This window comes from Phymastichus coffea, unplaced genomic scaffold (genome assembly GCF_024137745.1).
Source record: "Phymastichus coffea isolate CEN01 unplaced genomic scaffold, Cenicafe_Pcof_1.1 PCOF00092, whole genome shotgun sequence".
In the NCBI taxonomy this organism is placed as follows: Eukaryota; Metazoa; Arthropoda; class Insecta; order Hymenoptera; family Eulophidae; genus Phymastichus; species Phymastichus coffea.
Window position 1 is genome coordinate 488,057 of NW_026706903.1, and position 19,138 is coordinate 507,194.

Here is a 19,138-nt window from a genome sequence, read left to right on the forward strand (position 1 = left end):
GAAATGTACTCATAATCTTTATTTCCGGTATTAATTGATTGCTATTGATTTTGCGGAGGAACGAAATGTTCTGATAAGATTAATAATTTTCAAAGTCAAAGCCGATGATTTTTGTATGATTCATTTATATGATCTTCGACGATGATTAATTATTAATCATCTCGATGGCGCTTTTCAAGATTAGAAATTGCTCGATAATACTTACTAAATCAGAAGTGAGTATAAGTAAAAGTACTATCCGAAAATTTATATTAGTTTTGAATTTATTTCTATTTTTACTGATTATTTTTAGCCTTTTTATATCAAGAAAACCTGTAGTACGTGATTAATACCTAATGCTAATCAAGCTAAAAATTTTTTCGTTATTGTGAATAATTAATTATTTTTTCTATTAAACATATTTTGTAACATATTTTTTTTCTATTTTAAAAAAGTAGAAGACAATAATTCAACATATATGTAGCTCCTATAAACTATAATTAAGCCAGTAATAAATTTTCTAAAAAAAGATTATTATTGTTATTAAATTAATAAAGAAAAATAAATTTAAAAAAGTAGTCAGTATCGACGAATCTATCTATGAAATTTAAAAAAAATAATAGAATAAAAATCAATAGTCGTAAAAACAGCTGAAACGCACAGAAATCAGGAATAGAAATTCACAATGATCATTCTCAATTCTTTCATCCGTGCGCGACATTAACAAAATGCAACTAGTTTACATAATCAGAATAAAAGTAAAATAGTTTACCGGAACTGATTTGAATATGTTCAAACCCAAGCTCAAGGTTCATTGTCATTCCTCGCGCTGACATAACATACACCACACTTCTCTCTCTCTCTCTCTCTCTCTCTCTCTCTCTCTCTCTCTCTCTCTCTCTCTCTCTCTCTCTCTCTCTCTCTCTCTCTCTCGACGTAATCTGCGTAGCGGTGAATTGTCGCGTGTATAGTCAAATGAGTATAAACGAGCTCTTCCTCCAGTATAACGTGTGTCTTCGCGCGCACGACGTAATTATAGTTGCTTGCTCCAGTCATTATTGTACCCCCGTCACTAACAATCTGCAGTGACGACGTTCATCAGCGCCGCGTAGGTAATTGATATTCGCAATATATTCTCTTTTCCTATTTTCATTCGCATTTTTTTTGAGCTCACTACGACTTCACCTCTTCGACCTTCTTTTGTGCCCGACTATTTGCCGATGACTCATTACACGCCGAGTTTTTCATTGATAGTAGCAGCGACAAGGAAATGGATTGTGCAGCGATATTTTTTCTTGTAATATTCAATTCGAATTTATAATTTTGCACAGATTTACAAATTGTAAGCGAATTAAATCCATATTTTTCAAGTAGCGACTTTTCCGTGTTTAATTAATTAAAAAAATCATTATCTGTTACACTTTTTCAATCGATCGATTGAAAATAAATGTTTTCCTCGGTTAAAAAAAAGGCAAGATACCAATTCCGCATTGTTACGCTGCAGTTGAAACTTTTGCTGATGAGGAGTGTAAATGACGTAATTGAGCAGATGTACCGGGAATTCATACTATATCGCATCAAGATAATGTTTCAATGAGAATCAACGTTGTTTAAATGAATTATTTCTTGTTGTTGAACGAAATATCGATCGAAACAAAGCGTATTAAATCTATATTCCATCAAAAACGTCGTATAGTGTAATCAAATAGCTGATAGGAAACAATTAAGTCCTGCTAATGATCCAAAGATAATCATTCATGCTAAATAAAATTGTCATAATTACATATTATATGTCTAAGTTATAAATATAATTATATTACTATGAAATATTTTCTACCAAATGAAAAATATTCTCAGTTTGATACGCCACATTCGTATAATCAGTCACTGCTACAGATTCATCTTAAAGCTGATATGACATTAATTGATACAGTTTGAAAAATATTTGCTTTTGCGTATCTGATTTTTCAAAATAAGAACATAAAGTTGAAAGCACATTATTAATATTACGATTACCTGTAGTTGAAAATTAATTTTAAAAAGTCACGATATTCTTGAATAAATTCTGATCATTAGGATGTCGTCGGAAAGAGGAAATATTCTCCTGCTGGCATTCACTTTCTACTTGATTTCTCGTCATTGTACATCTGCCCGCATCTTATCACAATGCGACGCCACTAAAGAGTTGATAAAAGCGGGAATTCAGCGAACTTTCATCAGCAACTTCGTGTGCGTAATGAAGACCGAGAGTAATTTCAACACTGCAAAGAAAATTGGTCCGGGCCACAAGGCATCCTACTCCTACGGGATTTTTCAAATCAGCAGCGACAAATGGTGCAGTGCTTACCGTCCTGGTGGCATTTGCAATAAACACTGCAATGATTTTCTCGATGACGATATTCAAGACGACATCGTATGCGCTAAAACCATCTTCGAGATAGAAGGATTTAAACATTGGACTGGATGGGTGAAAGGTTGTAAGAATGGGAGTTTACCTCCTGTCTCTGGATGCATTGTTAAGAGGTTTGTAGAAGAATTGCTCTTTTCGGATAATAACGAGATGCCGATTTACCTCTATCGAAGATGAGAATTGTTGAAAGAAGAAATCATGTTGAATCTGCAAAAGTTTTCCAAATGTAAAGTTTAGGTGAGCAGAAATCATATTATAAGTATGATGAGTATCGCAAGCTTGTTAATTTTATCTGTTTTTAATAAAGTAACTTGATAATTACTTTATATTTGTGTGCTAATTATTATTTTTATATGGATAACTTTAAGTTGAATTTTTCCTAAAAAATTAAAAAATTTATATTAATATTATGATCGAGAGTGAACTTTATATGAGACAAGAATCTTCTTTCCCGGATTAGTTAGGTAATAGTATAACATTTCCGCACGAGCTTTTGTGCGGAAAGTATCTCATCATCGCGTTTGGCCAGAGTTATTTTTGGATGTTCAATTTTGCAGTTCGAAAAATAATGATTTTAAAAGTTTTAAATAACAGTTATTCCTTGATGGATTATCTAGAAAAAAGTCAGTAAATGCATCTTTCCAAACAGATCAGTTTATTTGTTACTTATACTTTTAGCGCGTGCTATGTGTGTGTGTGTGTGTGTGTTTATATCCTTTCACAGTTGTTTTGTTGCGTAATGTACTATAAAGTTATTTGATTGAAGTAATTGAATTAAACCGTATTACATGATCTTCTGCAATGACTCATAAGAGACTATGAATGGTATTGCTAAATCTTACTCCACGACAGCAATCAGATACTTCTTCCAGTAATTCACGATTTCAACTTATATCTTATATTATCTCCATTAATGTTCTCAAGTAGCCGTAAGGCCGACTTCCGCTACGTCAGAGACTGAATCACTAAAATTACCAAATTTTAATGAAGTAATTAAAACTAATTCAATTCATTCGATTGATTACTTAGGTACGGTTTTATCGGGCATGTTTTGTCAGCGGAAGCAAAACAGTCGAGAACTAATTTAACTTGCCCTACTCTTCATAGTAAAATTTAATTACGGTAAATGTTAGTTGCATCTTGCTCTTTAAATACATAAGTATTGTTTCAGTCGAAACAGTTCAATTTGAAAAAAATATATCCCAAAATCTACACAAAATACATTTTCCATAGAATGGCATCAGTGGGAGTAACTTTCTCGTTCTTGTTACTTTCATGTTACATATATAGCTATGTATAGCTTACCGCAAAATCTACGCACGCACATTAACAGAAGATGAATTCGCACAGCAGCTGCTTAGAAATAATATTAGTGCAACCTTCATCAGTAACTTGGTATGTATGAGATAAAGCACGAAGGTTATATCGTTACGTACACCATTTAGCAAAATTTTTTAAAGATCGTTTAAATCAGTAGTGTCGATAACCATTGGTGCAGTGCTTACCGCCTAGAAGGTATATGCGTTGAAGATCATCAAAATTTCTTCGATGATGATCTTATGGATGACATCAAAAATCCCATGAAAATATTCGAACGAGCCTGACTTCGACATTGGACGGAATGGAATAAACATTGCAGAGATCAATCAAACTTACCCAGTGTATTGAAATATTTGAACAATTACCACGTCAGGTTAATCAGCAAGCAACTTTATAAGACAGATGATCAAGATGAAGCTCCGCAGCTTCGAACAAACGGAGCTATTTTCTTCAAATATTCATAAAGTAATGATTATTGACGATTGAGATATTCGATATTACATTATTTTTTATACCAAATATGATCAATATTCAATAAAGATCATTTTATCAGCAAAATTATATTTTTATTATTTATTTTTTGCAATATAATACAAAAATTCCTTTATTTGAATTGAGCGATGAAATCCAACACGCGAGCAATGAAAACAACATTAATCAGTGTTTATAATAGCACTACGTTAGTGCTTTATTCTAATAAAAATTAATTTAAACGAAGTGGTTTAATGATGAGCAAATTACTTGAGACTATGATTTTATTTGAGAAAAATGAATGAAGTACAAGTCATCTATCACACAAAGGACGGACTACATCTACTATCGCTATAACTAAGGGTGTAGAAACTCATGGAAGATTCTTAGAGGACTGATTTTGACTGACGCAGCAGTCGCATGAGCTTTGCTCCCTTGTCTTAAAGAATATTGGAAAGTGATAGAAAAGCCGAAAACAAGTATCAGCTAATATCAATTCAAATGTAAATGAGTGTTAGGTTACGAAAAGCCATAACGCGCCATGCATTTAGCATAACCACGGCACTCGAAAGGCGATCTACAGATAAATAAGATTTCGAGTAGACTGTAAAATTCAAAAAGCCGAGTTAGAAAACTGTCGCATTCTGTAGAATAATTATAATCATGTTGATACTTCTTAAATTGATATTTCCGACTAATATATTTAACGATTGATGCAATCTATTACATAAAAAAATATGTCACTTATCACTAAAACTCATGAAAGTATAATTGAAAGTATATTTAAAATAAAAATTTAAGTTGATAAAAGCAGTAGAAAAATAATTAATCTACTCGATGATTTAATGATAATGTTATCCGTTCAATTTTTTACGTTAATGATATATTCTTTGTAATCTGAAAAAAAAGTTATCATTGATGGTAACATTTTATTACTTGTTAAAATTTACGCAGCTCGCATGTACGGGTGTAATATTTTAATTCTTATACTTTATGATGCTTTATGATAGTTGAGATGATTCATAATTATTTCTGCAATTTCCCGTTTGCGTATTTATAAAAATATAGCTGAAAAGCATAATGCTTCATCGGGTTTTTTATTGCCTCGCTAAATACTATCACTATCAAAAGTATTCATAACCTATCAAACAGATATATCGTTACATAATAATGAATTAAATTCAATAACCACGAGGATGGGTTAAAAAATTTGTCATGCTAACTAAAGTCAAGGATCTAATCAATATAATATTTATTATCTGTACAAACCATATCTTTATCTCAAAGATTAATCAAGTATATAAGTATAAGTCATCTTTGATATAACTATCCAAAACAACGTGTGTGAAGCCGAAATTTAAGCGCGCGTCATTCGCGGACTATGTGTGAATTTTGTGTAACTTCAGTTAAATAGTTGTATAGACAAATCGTAACAGTAAGTCTTCAATGTTTGTATTATTTATTTATTCATAGCTTGTATTGATAAAAATTACTCAACTGCAGTTTCATATTCTGAATTAACACTTGTATATGTACCTTATTAAAATCACGTGTAAAAAAATACATAAGAACCACAAGGTCTCCATAAAATAATTGGAATAAATAAGGATAGTGTGAGGTGATAATTATTGATTACGTGATGTTATTTTATTCCAAAAAGGAATAACATAATATTTTTAAACTAAGTTATTTTCGAATATCTATACGAGTTGCTGCATATCGTAAATTAATAAATGTATTATATTATCAAATATATAATAAGAAGTACCTAATTATTAATTAGTTATTATTAAACATTACTTACCATTCGAAAAATGTTCTTTTATTTGCTGTATAATTGAAAATAATTCTCAAATTAAGAAATTAACTTCATTATTAAAGTTAATTAAGAAACGAAAAAGTTATCTATTTAAAAACGAAATTTATTATTTTAAGAAAAGTTACTTGAACTTAAGAAGATTATAATTTTATCTTAGACTATTTTTTAACGTTAAGAAGACAATAAAAAAGAGTGTCAACACAATGTTAAGCTTACTGTGTATAAAAACTGTCTCATCTTTTGTTACTTTGGCAAGATGGCGTTGGTAGGCTACAAAAATAACATGGCTACTGACTCTGATCCCACAACAATGGAAGACTTTTTTTAAAATCAATTCAGAATTGAAACAGTTGTGAAAATTGAACTAGTTACAGAATTGAATATTATAAATAATTTATATTTTTTAATTGCACTAAAATACATATTTTTTTATACTTGCACTATATTTTGAAATTTCATACCGTTAATGTTAATTTAGCTAGTGATTAAAACTGCCATTCAGAAGTCGGGGAGAAATTTCTAAACTTTTTTCGCAGCTCCAGCTGATTTTGTTAACTGCACTCTTTTTTATAGCCTTCATGTTTATCATGTGATACCAAAACACTGGCATTGCAAATAATGGGCGTAACTTAAATATGATAATTGAAATTGAAAAAATGTAAAATGGTGAAAGTAAAAATTGACTAATAAATATGAAATTGACAGAATGGTCTCAACAAAACTCAAGATCATAATGATGACAGTCTCGTGCTTTTTGATTTACTACCGACCAATTTCTGCACGAATATTTCACCAATGTGAAGCGGTCAAGGAATTACTGAGAGCTGGGATTCCACGAAGCTTTATCAGTAATTTCGTGTGCGTAATGCAAAGTATGAGCAACTTTAATACGAGCAAGAAGACGGGCCCTGGTCACAAGGCTTCATTTTCGTACGGTATCTTTCAGATTAGCAGTGATGAGTGGTGTAATGCTTGGAGACCTGGTGGTTATTGTAATAAAACCTGCACTGATTTTCTGGACAATGATATTAAAGATGACATAGTTTGCGCTGAAAAAATCTGGAAGATGAGAGGATTCAAGCATTGGAATGGTTGGGTAAAACATTGCAAAAATAAAAAATTGCCAAATGTGTCTCAGTGTATGGAAATGTCAAAATTTCAGGAGCACGACGCGGTAGTTGATTTGATAACAGAGATGACAGCTACCCGTGGCTTGAGGCTAAGTTACTGTCAATATGCAGCATTTATGAATAGCTTCATATGAATCTGATATGATTCATCATTGACATTTGTAAAAGAAAACTTAAATACAGGGTATTGAGAATAGCGAGGCACGTTAAATTAAGAGATATGCGGCAAACGCGGAAGTCAATAAAAGTCGAAATAAATAGCAATTGCGACAGTTTAATTTCAAAGTCTGAGGTTTAAATTGACGTATTGTGTTGCGCCTGAGAGAGAATGTCGACGCTGCCGACTTGTGCGCGAAACTCGGAGAAAAGATCCGCGAGGAAAAGCGAATTTTCAAGAGCGGGGGGTGCACAGACAAAATTGAGCGTCAATACTCTCGGACCAGGTCGGTGCTGACACCTATCGGTCATCAATATCATCACCAGAGCCACTAGTAGTCACAGGTCGGGAACCACGGTGCTGTGCGCGCGCACCACTCTTCAAATTTACAAGCTCTAGTGGGAGACATCCTGAGGGACCGGCGCGTTCGAAATTCAGGTGCTCTATCCTCTCTTCCGGGCGCTGTTGATCTGAGTCAGCTCACTAGGTAGACACATGCCTGTCTAAACGTGCTCTGCATCCATTCGCACGCAGATCGTCGGGATCTCATAACTCTCCTGTAATAAAGTTCTAAACAAGTAATGTATATTCAAATTTTCGATTTAAAGTTGTAATGAATATTTTTATTTTCATGTCAGAGAAAGTTTCTTATTATTATAAAATCGTAATCGTTTATAAATATATGTGATCTGCTCCCGCCTTAGTTCTTTTTATTTTATAATAATCCAATTTGAATACGCGTGAGGTTAGTTTACGAAAACGATAAATAAAACTTAATCTCCTGCAACGCCGCTATGCTACGACCGCCGGCGACGAAAGAAATGGGCAGCATACACACTTGAAATTCTCCTCGAAAGATCTGTCAGTATAGTTGTCATGAATTTAATTTAAATATGAATATTGAATAATTTAATTATATTAACCTCAAAATAAAAAGCGAATGATATCCTGTTGGAGAAATTGAATTATTTTCAGAAAACGGTCGATAAACAAGTTTTATCATTTTAATTATTGACATAATAAAATGTAAATATACAAGATCTGATAATGCTACTAAACTAATTTACGAAACGTCGCTTATTTTCATTTCAGTAAATCAAGTTGATTACTTGTAATTCCAACTTACATTAGTTATTTAAACATTTAAATGTATTGAAAAAACAAACCAGTCGATTACAAATTAACCTCTGCGAAAATTTTGAAATACCCGGTGTATGATATTTTACGTACCTCGTCTTGTCTACCTATTTTTATTACTTGGATAATTTTGATATATTATCACGGAGATCAGTAGGTTCCAATTTTATAATCGGAACTTATTAATCTCCAGATAAAAAGTAATTTAATTTCTTGTACCACGTGCACAGCGAAGTTTCTGTTCAGATTTCTTATCAGCAAAATATTTATCGAGACAATAAATAGCCGAGCGCTGTTTGATTGACTTTATTCTGGTGCTTGTCCTAGTCAGAACTAGTTTTTAGTTACGATGATAACGTAAGTAATATATTATAGGCTTTATCATTATCAATAATTCTCATTACTTCCATTATTAGTTTATAGTTTATAATGTTTATATGACTTTCCAACTTTTTTCAACAAATCTCATAATAAAAAACTGAGTTCGTTTTATACAAATCTTGATTGTACACGACTTTAAATTTTATTTATTTAACATAATGGTTTTTTACTTGAACAAAAAAACATAAAATAGTATTTATTAGAAAAGAAGATACTATTAAACATGTAAACTAAAATTTGATTGGAAAATGGCTGGGTCAAAATATTCTATATAAAATATTTTTCTAAGAATCAATACCTATTAAAAAAAATTATATAAGATTTTGTCCATCATTAATCAAAAAATGCACGATTATGGCCTGTAGACATTTTTATATCAATTAATTTTATGTTAATTTTTCTGCAGTAAGATATAATGTAAGATAATATTTCATTTTTTGTGTTCAATATCAAAGCTATATTAAATACTGTTATGCTTCTTACTCTTCTTTCAACAAGCTTCCACCGTGATTTTAACCAAATGCCAAGCTGCCAGAGAACTAGGAAGAGAAGGAGTGATTGATAGAACTTTTATCAGTCAATTCGTGTGCTTGTTGCAGTACGATGGTGACTTCAATACAAGCAAGATTTCTACACCAGGTACTCAATCAACTCGCATGTTCGGCGTCTTTCAGATCAGAAGTAGTAAATATTGTTCATTAAGCGGAAATGGAGGACTTTGCAAGAAAAACTGCAATAATTTCATCGATGTTAAATTAAAGGATGACATGATTTGTGCCCAAACCATTTTCAAAACAGAAGGATTGAAATATTAGAAGAACTGGCAAAATATGTGTAAAAACAAGCAGTACAATATATCAAAATGCAAATTTACGATTAATTCTGGCGAGAAGGAAGATTATGGAAAAGTTGAGGAAGACGACTTCGATGTGATCCAAGAAGATAATATCGACGCGTTTGATCAAATGGTAATAAAGTTTAGAAAGGCAAATATCAAAATATGATTTTTTACAAAATAAACACTATTTTCTTTGTTATTAATTTTGAACATATACATTTTATCTGTGAATAAAGGCACCTATTACTGATAATAGTTTTTATATTAATTTATTTCATACATATCTTTGAATATCCTTTTCTTCAATGTTATGTACATAAAAAATAGATATAATAATCAAACAGTTATATTTTAACAATTCTCAATTTTAACAATACTCAAAGAAATTAATTCAAATATTTATTCAAGATGGTAGAGACAAAAAACTGTAGATATGTACTGCTCGTTCGTGGCTTTCACCAACTGCTTGTTTTCTTGTTTTCTTCGCTCTCGATCGCTTTTCATTATTGTTTAACAAATATATAATTTGGCAACTAGCTATGCAATTCAATAAACCATAGTAACTGAACAATTAATATATAACTCGAAACAAAAAATCTTATTCAAAGAATTCCTTTGGCGCCGTCCATACGATATTTTGAAATAACCTTGCCCCGTAATCCTCTTTTTTATCAATAGAGGGAAACATTCCAGTCCTATTAGCCATTTTCTTATTGTGCGGTTCCCGTACATCTGCGGAACTTTTGGCCAAAACAGAATAACAATTTTTCTTTGTGATTTCAAGATCGACCGGTCAAATTTAAACAATTTTTAACACAGACTATGATGAAAAAATCAAAATAGGTAATAATTACACTGAAATTTATCATATAAACTATTTAACACTGCTCTAAACAACTGGATTGAACGATCGAGTTTTTAATTTGTAACTTACACTATTTGGATACAAAAAGTATGCAAGTTGTAAGATGAAGTCCGTCTAATAATTTAAATTTAAATTAAAAAAAAATTAGTTTTACTGCAATGAAAACCTTTTTATTGCTAATTTATTGATTAAAACATACGATCTTGATTCACAAATAAAAAAAGTTGTGATCCTCAGGACAGCTAATTTGATGAAATTATTACTTGATTAATGATCTCCTAAAGTTGGTTAAATGCATGTCTGAACTAGTAGCAACCTGTCGGACGGAAACGGCTTATCAAAATTGTTCTATACCCTAATTTCAATTATCGCGTGTGCTTTATCAGCGCGATACCTGACTATAAAGATTCTGCTCTTCAGTTGGGAATCACAGTCACAGTTAATGTCACAGCTGCAGTAATATGTGAAGCTGTACTTGGATAGTGATACCAGTTAATTGAACAGGAAATTAGATTGAAGGATGTTATTACTGAAAATTCCAATTACATTTTTAATATTATTCACTTACAATCAGTTTAGCTCGGCTAGAATTTTGAATACCTGCGAAGTCGCAAGAGAATTAGTGAGAGCTGGTATTTCACGAAGTTTCATCAATAATTTTGTATGTTTGATTCAAAATGAGAGCAATTTCAACACTAGTAAAAAGACCGGTCCAGGTCACAAGGCTTCATTTTCGTACGGTATTTTCCAGATTAGTAGTGATGAATGGTGTAACGCTTGGAGACCTGGCGGATATTGCAACAAAACTTGCATCGACTTTCTCGATAACGATATTAAGGACGATATAGTCTGTGCTGAAAAAATTTGGAAAATGAGAGGATTCAAGTACTGGAAAAGTTGGGAGAAAAAGTGTAAGAATAACAAGTTATCTGACGTGTCTTGGTGTTTTGAAACTAAAGTGCTTAACAATAGAAATACACTTGAACAACGGATGGAAGATAATTTGTACATTATAAGAATACCTGACTGGAACGATTACGGGAGTGACTCGCAAATATTCAGACTTCATCCCTCAAATTTCAAGGGAATGTTAATGTAGAAGCATGCTAAGATTAGTAGCGATATACATTTATATTGATTCATAAGTAAAACTTTTTATTTATATTTTATTGTTATAATGTTTAGAGATTATGCCACTGTCACTAGTGAACATTTTCATTTAGTACTTCGACTGACATTAGTAGATAAAAAATTATTTCTATTTAGCTTCTAACTGTATAGGCAACAAAGCGATAATAATTGCTTGTACTAATGATACAATTAATGATACAATAAAGATTCTTATTTTTTATAAATAAAAGTTGTGATACGTCTTATTATTTTTTTCTCGAATTCAAGTTTCTCCTGTCCTTTGTACCCTTATAAAGAATTATTCGTAATATTAATATTAGGAATTAATACTTTTCAAACAAAGCTCATTTGGTTTTACAAGTGTATTTAATATTGCTATGAAATAAAAAATACAATTTTAGAATTGTTACTGTGAAAAAAGCATTTTGGTAATTACTTCAATCTTTTTTCTTTATACTACATGGTTACACATATTCACATTGTTACAAATAATTATTAGAAAGTAATTGAAAAGTTGATTATAAATTTGTATCGAAAAGCATGGATAACTTCTGATTTCCGGATGTTATTATCAGTTCTCTAATTTTATCAATTTAGTTTATTTTAAATTTTATTTTATTGTAACTTTCGTGTCATGTCCATAATTGACTCATTGTATCAATTCCGATCACTTATTGCAGCATTTTATTACAGAAGTTACGCGTAATTGAGCAAGTATATACATTGCAGCATACTTGCGCAAAAATTGGAAATGATTATCTTTTGATAATCTTACTTTGCTTTTGATGAAAGAAGAAACTTATCTTTTGATGTGTGAGTCGTTTGTCTTTTTCAGTAAACACCTTATTAAATCAATATTGAAGATTGTGAATACATCACGTTCGAAAGCTGATCGTTTGCTTGCTTGTTACAAAAGTGAATTTATAAACAATTTTTGACCATACACGAAAAAGCAACTGGAACAGGCAGTAATTTAATGAAAATCTCAAGTAATCGGAATAATTGAATATAGCACCCGTCACTTATCAGATTATCACACACACGCTCATGCTTAAAACTTGAAAGACTATGCATGCCTCTTATCATCGAAATGCCTTGGAATAAATAGCTTGGTGCGAACAAGCTTACTTCAATCTGACGTCTGCCTTAGCAAGAGCGTGTTTATATATTTTACTAGTTTCCTTAACATTGTTCACAGCCGTGTTCCCCGTCGCGATCGATGTAAGTTTCTCACCGATTTTCCATTCATTTTCGTTCTTTTGCTTTATCAGCTGGTTCGTTTCCTCGATCGTCCGGTCGTTATTGTAATTTACTCGTTGACGGGTCAATGTGTCGTTCGCTATAAATTTTCGCTAATAAAAATAGAATTCATGAAGTGTCGTTAATTTATGTGTATATTGTGTAAATTGAAACAATTTTATAATAAATTTGCCAATGTCGAGATATTATTTGCCTTTCATTAAATATTCGATATATATCGAGACGTGTAAGTGACGCAATTTCAAAAGTTTTAAACGTACATTAAACACTTTCTTAACTTTAGTTCTCTACTTATTTGATATTTTATAGATAATATTATCAGATAATGTGTTTAAGATCTTATAATTATTCTCTGGGCGCACAATATTTATCGAAACTTTGAAACCGATTTGTTTCTCGTTGAACATATGTTTCAATCAATGTATATAAAGAATAAATAATAATAATAAATATATATAAAGAAACAAATTGAACAGCTGTTTTTAATTATATTGTTTATATTGTAAAAGAATTTAAGAAAAATGTGAACCATTTTTATTAAATGAGTTTCAAAATTTTCGCTTTTATTTTATTAATTCTTACTTAAGAAATATATCTTGTATTTTTTTAAATAACATTAGTATTATTCCATAGTTATTTATGAAGGGCATACAAAAATAAAGTTTTATGTAAAGTGATTATAAGCTTAAATTTACTTGCTCATCACAATCGATCTTCGTTAACCATCATTTACTTTGAGAGATAATAGGATATCATTCTGTTCAACGAATTAGTCAAAAATATATTAGAAATATTTTTCTACTTTGATGAAATTCGAAATAAACGTATCATTACTAAATCGTTTTCCTTAACGTTATCTTTTGGGACTTAAATTTTCTTTCAGCAGGATGCTATCACACAAAAAAACAATCACACTATTGCTGCTTACGCACTACTTTTTATCCCATCAAGCAGTTTTCGCGCGTATCTTGACTAAATGTCAAGCTGCAAAAGAGTTGGCTACAGCTGGTACTGACCGAACATTCATCAGCAACTTCGTGTGTATCATGCAAAACGACGGTCAGTTCAACACCAGTTTGAAAACAGGTCCAGGTCACAAAGCTTCCTACTCCTATGGAATTTTTCAAATCAGTAGTGACGAGTGGTGTAGTGCATTCAGACCTGGTGGTATTTGTAATAAAAATTGTAATGACTTCCTCGATGATAATATTCAGGATGATATTGTTTGCGCTCAGAAGATTTTCAAACTCAGAGGATTTAAACACTGGAAAGGGTGGGTGAAAAAATGTAAAACTGGTGAATTACCCAACCTTACGACATGTAAGTATAGTAAGTATAAGCCGGATACTCCAGATGATGTAAACAATGAAAAATTTATCAAACCGAGAATGATTAAGTCAAGTAGTGTAAAAGATCTTAGCAACATGCAAACTTGAAAAAATTTTGTAAATGACTAATAATTTTTTCATACTTAACGTAGCAGTTTATATGGTCTTGAATCGAACAATGGTTTATACTTCATATATATAAAAGAAAATTTGGAAATGTTTCTTGTTGTAAAAACCTGACTATATGATACTGTATAGTTCCGATTTTCCATGAAAATATACGATTTATTTAATAAAACTGTTGCAAATACACTTATATATTTTATTTTACATATAAAATATTTTTGTTTATTTTGGTATTCTTTTGTATCCATTATTATATTCTTTAAAAATTTTGTTTATGTTAAATGCGACAATATAATAAAAATAATAATCCATAGGTATTCTTACTTATTATTCAATGAAAAACGTCCTGGCTATACTAAATCATATGTGTAGGTATGAAGTGGCAATAAGCAAGATAAAGCTAGTTAGACGCAGTTTAAGAAAAGAAGCTGCGAAAACAGTAACATTAGGGTGAAAAGCAAATAGATAAGATGCTAACCCGTGCATTATATTTAATTTACAAAGGTTTTCTAGAATCCTGAGAGAATGGAAGGATGATATTTTTAAAAATGATGAAAAAGAAGTTCAATGACTTTGACGAAAGTCTAAACTTTTGAAAAACATTTGCATTTGCTGTATGCAATATTTTACTATACAAAAACTGTGTAATTGTTATTAGATTTGAATTAAGTATACGTATTTGAATTAAGTATATAAATACCTATTCTAATGTTAAAGTCAAACGTCCACACTATTCAATAATTACAACCATTTTATAAAATATAATGTTTTCCACAAGTTTTTACACAATGACTGATTTTATTTGTGTATAGTAATTCTTTATTATTATTTTTAATTTGAATGCTCTTGATCAATTTACGAGCTTTTTAACATATATTATACGTTCAAAGTTATTACGCATAAAAAAAGTGAAACTGCCAACGAAAATAAAATAGTTGAGTTATTAGGTCAAAGATCCAAAATTCAATATTCGAAAGTAGATCTGCATAAAAATTCAGAGAAAACAATTTATATCAAAACAAAACATTATATTTAAACAACATCATACCTCTCAACAACACCATACCTCTCAACCGAGAGAGTTTGACATATTTTTCGATCATTGAGATACTTTTTTCACCTGCCATTCAAAAAGAAATTAGTCAATGTGAAAGTGGAACCAATGAAGTAAGAATCTCGAAAATTTACTTTAGTGTTATACGTTAAAAAATAGGTTTCTTGTTTAATTAACTCCAGTATATGTCAGCTGTTTTTCAAGACTATTATTTTGATTGAAATAGCTTTCGAATATAATAACGCTCACCTAAATCAAAATTAACTCTGTATTAAGAAACTGGTAATATACTGAAATAATGTCTTCTATTTTATAAAATCTCTTTAGCAAATTCTGATATAATCAGTATTAATCAAAATCAAATACGTCATAAATTGATCCAAAAAACAATGAACCTTCACATTGAATGTAAATTTATACTCTACATACATTATCAGAACTAACGAATGTTTTCTAAAATAATGCAAGATAGACCTTCCACTTTTGCATGACTTTCATAAGAAAAAAAAAAAAAGAAAACAATGGCAGAAAATATTGATGGACAAGAAAGGTTTCTTTAATGAAGAAAAAAGGATGAAAAGGTCATCAGTGAAAGTAGCCCTGTGCTGGACTTGAATAACAGTTCGATTTGGATACCCTCGGCGAAAGTACTTTATATCTTTTCGCTGCTCCTTTTCCTTAATATAGCTGCCAGCAAAAACCTAAATGAGATGATATGTGTGTGTGTGTGTGCGTGCGTGTGTGTGTGTTTCTTAAAGTGTGCACTTTCGAGAAACTTTTGTAGTTTACAAGCCATACTGATACCCGTAATTTTCATCAAAACCTTCAATTATTTTATAATTTGCAGATTTCTTATGTATCTGTTTGTTGTCTAAATAAATAAATATCCGATATGTAAGATATAGCTGTAATGTTATTTCTGCTAAGGAAATAAAATAATTTTATACAATGATCATCACATAATTGATGAATATTAGATAATTAAAAGTTAACATTCATCTTGAATTAAAATGAGAAAGAAATTTCAAACTAACATGTCAATAGGAAATCGTTAAAAAATCAAAATATTCGCAGGCATAAAATGTAACAATGCGTTGTACGCAAATGCACACTTATGATTCAAATGTATTCACTGACAATCGATCGGCTAGCATAACAAGATAAACTATATGATGTGACATTCAATATAAATTATGTTTAGTATATATATAAACTTCTCGTATCTCATGTGAAAAAATCGACGCGTAAATTTGTATAAATTTAAAACTATTGGTCCAAGCTAGGGGGGATTTAATACGCTATTCAGAAAATCATGGCAATTGCATAAGATGCTATGCAGTAAACACATAATTTCCTCGAAAAAATGTCGAAAACACAACAAAGTGTCGGCGAGAAATGTCAGTGGTCAAATTTGCATTTACTACGTTGGTTAGCATACCTAAGATAGTCGATCGACGCACGAATGCTGACCAACAGAGAAGATCCGTTGCGCAAGATTTGTTGGCAAAGTTCTTTTCATGTTTGTTAGTTTTTCTATCCAAACTTACGGAATATAATTGCGAAAGTGTGTTTGTGTATTTAAACACGCGACACGCGCTGATTTCATGTTTTCACCATCGTGATGCGAAGATGAATGGACATTCGTATTTTTTTTCTTTTTTTCGTTTCTACAACACGCACGTGCCCGTTGAATTAATGTGTTGGATATGAGACATGTATATGTGCCGATTGCGAGTTTTCGGTAATTAACTTTTTGATGATTTGCTACACTACGCGGTGTAGCTTTCCTTGCTACATTGCATTCTCTTTGTCGATGCGCGTATACGAATCGACAATTTCGTTTTATAATGGGTTTGTTGAATGTGATTTAACTGTATGACATACGTTATCTAAAAGATATGAAACTACTTGAGGTAAATAGTTTCAAGAGATAAATTAGAAAACAAAAATTATACTTACGTATAATATTTTTTAGCTTTTTTAAACTTAAATTCTACATTAAATATATTTTTCAAATTACTCGTTTTGTTTTACGAGTACCGTTGAACAGTTAAAAGGAAATTACAGATATAAAAAAAATGTGATTTGAAGCATTGAATCGTAAGGCAGTATAACTAATGAGACATTGATGATAATTTTATCATGCATAAAATCTGATCGCATGGTATTTATATGATCCATAGATGTAGGAAAAAAGGGAATCATTAAACTTGCATAACCGCGCACACACCGCACACACTGCACTTTCCTTCAGATTTTTCCATGTGAAGTATATATAATCTTCAATTTCGAGATATTACCCAACACAATCTCGTGCGCGCTGTAAATTCATTAGATTTGAGAAAAAATCAGAATGCATAAAAGATTCCGTTTTGTTTTGTTCTGTTTTTCAATACAATTGATGACACATCCATAGTCGTACATCTTGCGCAAGTTACTCCAGAGCAAAGAAGTACACACACTCATTGATGGCACTGAAAACCACATGATCCTTTTCACACAAAAGTGGCAAAGTGTTCCGATGAACGTGGTGTACGTAAAATTTATCCTTCGGATTTTTATATTTACGGCCGGCATGAGTTACGACTGTTTATGCAATTCGGTTGACTCTAGCAGTACGTTAAACTAACAAATAATCGATTCGCGCAATAGGATTGCTCTTTGAAATGTCTAATGACTAAAAGGAAAACCATTTACATTTCTGAAATTAAAACCTTGAATTGCCAATGCAATTCAAGAAAAGAACAATAACGAAGTTCACGTATAATCAAGAAAATTCAAAGCTTCACCGCGGAGTACGCAGTTATACATAGTGCTGTTTTACATAACAAGCAAATTAAAATTAAGGAAAAAAAGCAGGCTCTAACAATTCGCGCAAGCAAATATTTATGCACACGCGCACTCTTTTTCCCACGCGCTGAAAATGGCCATAACCGCTCGCTCGCTGGCGCACGATTGAGACGCGCGCGAAACGGAGTTGAACGCTTCTCGCTCTCTCGTCACGGAGAGAAAGAGACGCACTCGCAGATCCATTTGTATATACGTATTGAAGAAATATCCGTTTGATGAAATATCGTTACTCGTAAATTTTCAAATGGATTTTACCACGCAACCGAGTGTCGCAATTGCGATGCGAGGAAAAGTCGAACGGAATGTGGCGTTGTTTAATTCCTAACAAATTTCCCACTTCACTTTTCGCTATTACGATCCGCGTGACGACTCGTTCCGATGGGTAACTTCACGCGTTGATTAGATGACTCGCTCATCGATAAAGCTAGGCGTAACGTTAAAAAATGTGCATCACGCAAAACTTTTTCCAAACTCTATGTGTATGCGTGTACTTGTATCCGCCGTTGATTCGCGCTTTCTCTCCACCTCTTCCATCACGATGCCTACTCGCTCGCTTTATAACTATATCTCTTTGCTCTCAGTGTCGATATTTACGCTGCGTAATGTCAATTAATGAGCCGCTCCAAGCAATCAAGAATGAACACACGAATTCCGTATAACTTTATTAGGATAAGAAATATTGAGTTTTGATTTTGCAAACGTTTGATTTGCTCGTTTCAGTATTCAGTCGCAGTTGTGAAACTGAAGTTACATCGAATTTCGAATTCGTCAAGAGAGCCAATCACGTACATCGTCTATGTAGAAATGAGCAGTCACTTGTGCTATGAAAAAGGTACCACACTGTACACGCATCGACTTACGATCGAGCAGTAACTAACCGAA

General features: G+C 31.7%; 1 protein-coding gene and 1 long non-coding RNA gene across 2 annotated transcripts; both read left to right on the forward strand.

Annotated features, from left to right (window-relative positions):
• Positions 1-965: 965 nt before the first annotated feature.
• On the forward strand, positions 966-14,657 carry LOC131669376 (uncharacterized). Its single transcript, XM_058944208.1, has 6 exons — positions 966-1,091; positions 2,056-2,562; positions 6,705-7,228; positions 10,894-10,945; positions 11,096-11,596; positions 13,785-14,657. The coding sequence occupies exons 2-6, from the start codon at positions 2,057-2,059 to the stop codon at positions 14,332-14,334; spliced, it is 2,133 nt and encodes a 710-aa protein (XP_058800191.1). The 5' UTR covers positions 966-1,091; position 2,056; the 3' UTR covers positions 14,335-14,657.
• LOC131669392 (uncharacterized) lies at positions 8,750-9,874 on the forward strand. Its single transcript, XR_009302369.1, has 3 exons — positions 8,750-8,780; positions 9,303-9,485; positions 9,566-9,874. It is a non-coding gene; the product is annotated as an uncharacterized LOC131669392 (long non-coding RNA).
• Positions 14,658-19,138: the final 4,481 nt, after the last annotated feature.